The sequence below is a fragment of the Prinia subflava genome, chromosome 16 (genome assembly GCF_021018805.1).
Source record: "Prinia subflava isolate CZ2003 ecotype Zambia chromosome 16, Cam_Psub_1.2, whole genome shotgun sequence".
NCBI classification, from domain to species: Eukaryota; Metazoa; Chordata; class Aves; order Passeriformes; family Cisticolidae; genus Prinia; species Prinia subflava.
In genome coordinates this window covers 2,637,163-2,645,613 of record NC_086262.1, presented here as the reverse complement: position 1 = coordinate 2,645,613, position 8,451 = coordinate 2,637,163, and the positions used below count along the sequence as shown (strand labels likewise).

The following is an 8,451-nucleotide window of genomic DNA, read 5'->3' as shown; positions in this document are numbered from 1 at the left end:
ACAAGGTCTACGGAGATGAGGAAAAGTAACAGGATGAGACTATCCTGTGATCTCCCTTAGGGGAGGGAAGCAAGGAGGGACATGACACGGTTCCCCCCCAAGGAAGCAGGGATGAAGATGTGCGGGGGTGGGGGTGCATTACCAAGCAGAGCTGAAGAAGGGCGGGAAGGACCGGCCAGGGAGTCGGGGGGGGCTCGGATCCTGCCGGTGCACCTGGGGGAGCAGGAAGTGGTGGTGAATATTTTACTCCAAATCAAACAATAGGACCAGAGCCGCTCCAATGATTTTGCAGAATGCATTTGGTCGGAGACGGGGGAAGGATTGGAGGGAATGAAATAAGACCCCCGAAAATTTCTGCGTCCCGTTTCATCCCCACCCTCGGTTCCCCTCTGGATCAGCAGCACTCGAGGGGGCTCCCGGAGGAGCGCTGCCCGCTCCATCCCACCTCCGGGGTCTCAGCCCCGGGAGGGCTGGGCGGTGATGGAATGGGGGGGCGGGAGGGGGGGCGCAAATCGGGGATTGGGGAGGGATTAGAAAGAAACAGATCGGGGCGGGGGTGACAACGACGCCGCCAGGGGTGGTCTTGGCGTGGGGGATGGCGCGGGGGACCGGCTGGCAGTGACCGGCGCTGCCGATGCAGGCTGGGCTTCACTTACCGGGAGCCGTCCCGATTCCACCCGTGAGCAGCCCGAGCCCACGCGTGTCCCGGGCGCTCCGCTCCTTCCACCTGCCCGGCCCTGCCAGCCCTCCTCCCCGACCGGCCACCCCGCCAGCGCGGCACGTCCCGCGTGGGTCTCGCTGCGCTCCCAGGGACCAAATCCTTTTCCCAGCCCCACAAACCCCTCCAGCTCCGCCGCCTCCTGCCTGCTCCGGTCTCCCGGTCGGCCCTGGATCCTGCTTCCCACTCGGGTCCCCGTGCGGAGCAAGGCGGGGGGAGCGGCTGGGGCCGGCGGTTCCCTTCCCTACGGGGACCGGTGAGCAGAGACAAAGGCGGTGAAATATCAATGCCCTGCTAAAGCCGCTCCGAGCCCCTTCGAGCCTTTAACTGGATCGTTAGGGGATTATCCGCACCCTGAGCAGCGGCGGGGCGGGGGCAGCGGCCGCCCCGTCCCGTTACCGAGCGCCTCCGGGGACGGCGACGGTGGGAGGCGACTCACGGAGCTGCCCGGGTGCGGCGGCGGCTGGAGACGGGTCTGCGGGGAGAACGGATCGGCCGGCGGAGGGACCGTGAGCGGTACCGGGGCAGGGAGGGGAAGGGGGGCGCAGGGGCCGCCGTCTGTCGCGCTTCGGGGGCCAGCGGGGGACCCGCGGCTCGCTCTGCGCCCGCCTCCCCCTCGCCTTCCGCGGGGGGCGGAAAGTTTGTGCCCGCGGTGGGGGCACCGCTGGGGCTGTGGGGAGGCAGATCCTGGGGTATCTGGGCAGGATCGTGCCCCGAGAGCCCGAGGGGGCTGGCTCTGGGCTGCCCGGTGGGGGAGCGGGATTTGGGACGCGGGGCTGTGGGCAAGCGGGGTGCCGGGGGTGGGAAGGAGGCAGGGAAAGAAGGGGGGGTCTCTGTGCCTCCGCGCTGATGGGCTCAGCTTTATCCAGGGCTGTAATCCCCCTGCTCCTGTAATTAAAAACTCCGCATTACAAGGAAAACGGTGTGCAGGGAAATGTAATCAAGTCTGGAGGGGCTTAACCATCTGGTAAAGGTTAGGACCGGTACGGCAGGGGACGCGGCCGGGGGATTTGGCAGCAGCCGCGATCTGGGCTCCTCTTAATCTACCGCGGGGACGAACGCAGCATCTGCGGGGTAATACCGGTGCCCCGGGCAGCGATCGGTCTCACTGGAGCTCCCAGCGCCGTTAACGGGATCTCCCCGAAGGTGGCCCCCTCCCCAGGTGCGTCCGGCTCCGGTAAACAGATTCTGCTGTGGCTCCGGGACCCGGATTGCAGCCCCTTGCGGGGGCCAGCAAAGAAAGGGTTAAGCGACTGCCGGTGGCCGCGGTTCGGCCCCGCAGCTCTGGGCAAGGCCCTCCTCCGCCGCCTCCCGGAGCCCTAAACTCTTTGAAAGTGCAAGAGGCAAGCGAAGGTGAGGGAGGAAGGCGGCGGCGCGGGTGCCACTCCTTGTCCCCGGGATTGCCGCGGGGCCATGGGGGCCGGGGCAGGCTCCGGGCGGGGACAGCTCTTCCTCCGCTCCCTCCTCTTCCTCCTGCTGGCCGGGCCCCCGGCGCGCCACCCGGCGCGGGGGCAGCTGCGCTACGCCGTGCCGGAGGAGCTGGAGCACGGAGCCTTCGTGGCCAACCTGGGTGAGGACCTGGGGCTGGATGTGTCCACCCTGTCAGCGCGGAGGTTCCGCATCGTGTCACGGGCCGGGGCCAGGCAGCACCTGGAGGTGAACCTGGAGAACGGGATCCTCTTCGTGAACGAGCGGATTGACCGGGAGGAGGTGTGCGAGGCCGGGGGGACCTGCCTGCTCCACCTGCAGCTCCTCGTCGAGAGCCCGCTGGAGCTCTACCGCGTCGAGGTGGAGGTGCTGGACATCAACGACCACGCACCCACCTTCCCTTGGCAAGAATACGTGCTGGAGGTGGCCGAGTCTGCCGTGCTCGGTGCCCGCTTCCCACTGGAGAGCGCCCAGGATCCTGATGTGGGCACCAACTCCGTGCACACCTACCGCCTCAGCCCCAATGGCTTCTTCTCACTGGAGGTGCAGACACGCAGTGATGCCAGCAAGTTTGCAGAGCTGGTGCTGGAGCGTGCCCTCGACCGTGAGCAGCAGCGCCTGCACCGGGTGCTGCTCACCGCGCTCGACGGCGGCGTCCCCGAGCGCTCAGGCACGGCGCACATCCTCATCACGATCCTGGACGCCAACGACAACGTGCCTGCCTTTGACCAGCCCTCCTACGGTGTGAGCCTTCCTGAAGACGCTCCTGCTGGCACTCTGGTCATCCAGCTCAATGCCACTGACCTGGATGAGGGCCCCAATGGGGAGATTGAGTACTCCTTCAGCGGGCACGCACCACCCCGTGTCCGGGAGCTCTTCCACGTAGAGCCCCGCAGTGGGCAGGTGCTGCTGAAGGGCCGCCTGGACTATGAGCGGGCCAGCCTCCACGAGCTCTATGTGCAAGCCAAGGACCGCGGACCCTCGGCTGTGGCTGTGCACTGCAGGGTGCTCGTGCACCTCCTTGACGTCAATGACAACGCGCCAGAGGTGACCCTCACCTCTGTGTCCACACCTGTGCTGGAGGATGCCCCCCCAGGCACTGTGATCGCTGTCATCAGTGTTCTGGACCGGGACTCTGGGGACAACGGGCGTGTGAGCTGTGAGGTCGGGCCCAATGTGCCATTCGAGCTCCGCTCCTCCTTCCGCAACTACTACACGCTGGTCACCACGCAGGCGCTGGACAGGGAGGCCGTGCCCGAGTACAACGTCAGCATCACGGCACGAGACATGGGCTCGCCTGCCCTGCTGACCCGCAGCACCCTCACCATCCCGGTGTCTGACGTGAACGACAACGCGCCGCGCTTCCTCCAGCCCTCCTACAGCGTCTACGTGATGGAGAACAACGCGCCGGGTGCCTCCATCTGCTCTGTCAGTGCTCTAGACCCTGACTGCCAACAAAATGCCTACCTGTCCTACTCCATTGCCGACGGGCACATCCATGGCATGCCTGTGGGCACCTACGTGTCCATCAACTCTGACAGCGGGCACATGTACGCCCTGCGCTCCCTCGACTACGAGCAGATCCGCAGCTTCCAGATCCAGGTGCAAGCGCAGGACTCGGGGTTTCCCCCGCTCAGTGCCAACGTCACCGTCCACATCTTCGTGCTGGACCAGAATGACAACGCTCCGGTCATCGTTTCCCCCATGCCTCGCAACGGCTCCGTCGCCACCGAGCTGGTGCCGCGGTCAGCCAGGCCCGGCTACCTCGTGGGCACGGTGTCGGCGGTGGATGCGGACGCGGGGCTGAACTCCCGCCTCTCCTACCAGCTCCTCCAGGCTACTGACTTCACCCTCTTCAGCGTGGCACCCGACACGGGTGAGCTGCGCACGCTCCGCTCCTTCCTGGAGCAGGATGCGAGCCGGCAGCAGCTGGTGGTGCAGGTGCGGGATGGCGGGCAGCCAGCCCTCTCTGCCACCGTGTCCCTCCTGCTTTCGGTGGTGGAGACCATGCCCCAGACCCTCTCCGACTTCAGCGAGTTCAGCCTCCCTCCAGAGGTCTCCTCATCATCCCCCCTCACTCTCTATCTCCTTGTCTCCCTGGGCTCCATCTCCTTCACCTTCCTCCTCGCCATCCTCATTCTCACAGCCATTCGCTGCCGTGGAGAGCGGCGTTCCCGCCAGGGGGACGGCTGCTCGCCGCCTCGTTGCCACTGCTGTCCCGGCGCCAGACCCTCCTCTGATGGCCTGAAGACTTCCAACCTGACGGCACAGCCCCCCGCAGGGACCACGGCTGCCACCTGCCTTGATGTGCCTGCGGGCGGCCCCCCAGGCTACTGCTACAAGGTCTGCCTTGGTCCCGAGTCTGCTCAGAGTGACTTCATGTTCCTCAAACCCTGCAGCCCCCCCCGGAACAACGAGAAGGATCCCGGGAAGCGGTCCCGCCCGGAGCAGCATCTCCAGGTCTCCAAAGAGGTAACATCATGCCCGCGGTGCTTACCAGCCCTCCGCAGGTCCCCCCAGCCCCCTCCCGCAGCCTCTGCCACGAGGGAAACCAGGCACGGCTGCTCCCAGAGAGTAACCAGAGCCTTTGATCAGTGCGGGAATGTGGAGCCGTCAGGCAGCGGGATCTCCACCGAGCTTCCCGACGGATCTAATTACCGGGGGAGCGCCAGGCTCGGCTGAGGCGAGAGGAAATCCCTTCTCACCGTCTTTTGTACCCATTAGAGGCAACAGAGATGCTCCAGTGCCCCGGGGGCGGTGGGATAGTGGGGGTGGCTTCCCCTTCGCGTGGGTGAGCAATTCACAGTGGGACAGTCTGAGCATCACTGCTGCTCTGCTCCCCCTGTGCTGGGGGGGTCCGCAGTGTCCCGGGCCTGGCTCTGCTCTGCACCAGCCTGTGCCAGCGGGCAGGGAGTGGGGTCTTCAGGGCAGGATTTTGATGTCAACATTTGTTAGGTATTGAAATGAGGAATGTCTAATTTTCCTGATGAAAGACTTTCCAAAACACGATTACAAGGATGGGGAGTGATGAGGCGTCTAATCCACTTACGTTTGACTTTTAATAAACCAGCCCTTCTGAGGAGAGCCCAAGACTCTCTGCCAAGAGAGTCTCTCCACGTGTCTCCTTGCACCCCTGGACTCTCTTCCCTAACACTTAATTAGATTTTCCTGCAGTTTTTGCAACCCTCCTGGGACATCAAGCATGCAGCCAATTTCTGCATCTCTCTCCATTTGGTACCTCAGACCTGGGCTAAGTAAACATTGCACATGCAAGAAAGGTTTTTGAAAATTAGCAGGAATAGCAAAACCATCTGTCTCTCCCCAAGAACAACAGGCTAAAAACTCCCTGAGACAGAGGACAAGCTCAAAACCACCCCAATATCTCAGGAGGGTGAGAGAGGTCCAGAAGGCATCAGGCTGATTCAGTGCTGTCTCAGTTTCCCCAAAACAGGAATGTGCTGCTTGCTTCTCCACAAAGGGCAAGGGAAAGTGGAGATGTGGTCCTGCATCCCTGCCTCCTGAAGCCTTGTGCTGGCGGGGGTGGATTTTTTGACTAAGGGTCCCAGGGCTGACTGACAGGGGGTGCCCATAACCAACCTTGCACTTCCCGGTGTTTTCCAGGCCAAGCAGCCCAACACAGACTGGCTGCCTCCAAGCACACAGCGACCTGCCCTGAAAAGGTACTGAATTCAGCACTGGGGAAACAGAGGAGGCAGGTGGAAGGGGGATACAGGAATGGGGAGGTTATGTCTGGCAAAGCTTTGAACCAGTCTCTTCTCTTTAGCTCCCAGAGCCTGGAAGATGTGGGGGAAATCCATAGAGCCCTCCAGAAGGAGCACGAGAGGCTGTGTACACTGGTGACCCCTGTCTCTGGTTAGTATTGGGACTGGGGGGCTGGGAAGACCAGCCCTCTGGTCACTTTTGGAGGTGCAGTGGGGGCATCACATCCCTGTTCCCAGCAGTGGTGAAGTTCTGTGGGTGGAAGGGGTGTCCAGGCACCAGGGTGGAGGTTGGTGACACAGCACTTGCATTCTGGGATGCGGATGTGACCTGAGCCAATCTTACACTCATCTTTTCTTCAGAGTTTCAGAAGGCTTCAGCAGGCCCCAACAGCATCTGGACACCCCAGTACAGCCCCTTGTACCCAGCCCTGGATTATCAGCACAACGTTTACATCCCCGGCACCCCCACTCTGCTCTCCAGCAAGGATGGGCCCCCCTTCCCAGGCAGGGAGAACAAAAACAGCTTCTCCACCTTTGGCAAGAGGAAGAAGATGACAACTTACTGTGACATGCATGACAGTGTGGTTATCAACAATGACCTGAAATAGCCTGGAGGGCTCTATCCTTGGAATCTTCTGCATTATTCCAGCTGCCAGCTCCACCCACAGCACACACCTCCATGAATGGACCACTCAAGACTTTATGGGTCTGCTGGGAGAGTGGCTCAACAGAGCATGTGGGAAGGATTTAAGGAGCAAGAGACTGAAAATTACAGGGATTGGGGGGTGGTGGTGGGGGGAATTTCTCCCATCTCATCTTGCAGAGCTGTATTGGCAGCAGGTGCTGTTTGAGGTCCATATGACCAGATTTAAGCAAATCTGCCTTGAGTTTACCCATTCCCATGTCCCCCTGGGGACCATCCATCTCTGTAAACATTGTCACTTCTTTGTCTTGTCTGGCTGTGTGAATGTACTGAGCTGCATGCCTGTATCTCTGTCCCAGTAGGCGTGGAAAGTGTATGCAGACCAAGCCTGGTTCAGCCAAGCCTGACCTTACACACAGGGACAGTGACCATGGCTCTGTCCCTGAGGTCCAGGATCCAGGCTGTGTTGCATGTCTAGAGCAGCAATTGGTGCCTGTTTTCTCTGGGAAGTGAGTGCAAAACCCAGCCTTCATGAGTGCTTCTCTTCAAGCCCTGACCCAACCCTTGCAGGGCTGGACACAGCCCAGGTGCAGGGCAGGGACAGCCTCTGTGCCAGGAACAACACGTGCACACACGGACTGCATGGCCAGAAGAGCTGCCAGCTTAAGCACCTGAGAGATGCACAAGGTGAGGCCCTGCTGGGAAGCTCTCTAGCCCAAGGCATCATCTGAAAGAAAACAGTTTCCAGCTATTGGAGTGACCCCAGCACAGGTGACAGTCTCTTCCCTCCCGCCCCTGCCTTCACCTGGGTCTTTATTTTCCCCAAGTCCTGAGTGCCTGGAGGAGCCCCTGCACTGGTGGCCTCACCTGCACAGGACAAACATCTCCAAGTGTGCCCTGTTTCTCTTTGAGAACTTTTAGCTGGCAGCCAGGAGCCCTCAAGGGCAGGACTGCAGTCCCAGAACAGCCTCTCCTCTTCTTGTGCACCCTGCACCTGTCCACCAGTCTGTCTGTCACCATTGCCAATTGCTCTGGTCATGGGACAGTTCATTTTGAATCCATCTGTGCAGAACATGACAGCTCTTTCTAAACTGAGTTTGTTTCACTATGTCTGATTTGTACCAATAAATTGTATTTTAATAGCTCATTTTGGTTCCTGGCTGTCCCTGAGTTGCACACGACAGCAGGGATTGCTGCACAGCTCTTGGAGCAGTACTCCCATCTCCAGGAAATACGTCTGTCCTTCTGAGTTCTGGAGCAGAGAGCTCCTTTTGTGCCAAGAGCTCGTTTTATTCACTTCACCTGGATTCTGGGGCTCAAGGTCCCCTTCCCTCCTTCCCTGGGCTCAGGAGCGCTTTGGGGTCAGGGCCAGAAGCAGCTGGAGAAGTCACACAGCTCCTTGCTCCCTGCTCCAGCTCAGGCAGGAAGGAGTTTGCACCATGGTGAGGGCATCCACGAGCTGCTGGGGAGAGGGGCTGGATGTGGCACAAATGGCAGAACAGCTCGTGATTGTTACGGTGCTTTCTCTGGTTAATTTACCCTTTCCCCTGGACAGGCACCCAGCAGCTCGCCTCAGGAGCCACAGAGATAACCTGGATCTGTGCCAGCTGTCAGGGCCGGGTCCCTGGGGCCAGGCAAGCCTGTATCTGTTGGTGGGATGTCCCTTGGCTTCATGTGGGAAGCACTTGGCCTTGAGATGAAATCCTGAGGTGGAGGGGCCGTGCTTGTCCTTCTTGTGCCCTGAACTCGCCGGTGGCTGGCGTGGGGAGGCTGCAATGCAGCTTTTGGGATTAACCCAGAAAAGTCCTTGTCTGCAAGTGGGCAGTGTGCTCTTCAGGGGGAGCAGGGGCAGGGAGCACTCAGAGGGGCCTCGTGGGAGTCAGGGCCCGGGAGGACAATGCTTTGGACATGAAAGGGACCTGGCTGCTGCTGGTGACTTC

General features: G+C 61.0%; 1 protein-coding gene across 1 annotated transcript; it reads left to right on the top strand.

Annotated features, from left to right (window-relative positions):
- Positions 1–528: 528 nt before the first annotated feature.
- Positions 529–7,652, top strand: LOC134559226 (protocadherin-10-like). The gene is made up of 4 exons (XM_063413820.1): positions 529–4,618; positions 5,768–5,826; positions 5,931–6,019; positions 6,229–7,652. The coding sequence occupies exons 1-4, from the start codon at positions 2,132–2,134 to the stop codon at positions 6,474–6,476; spliced, it is 2,883 nt and encodes a 960-aa protein (XP_063269890.1). The 5' UTR covers positions 529–2,131; the 3' UTR covers positions 6,477–7,652.
- The last annotated feature ends 799 nt before the right edge of the window (positions 7,653–8,451 follow it).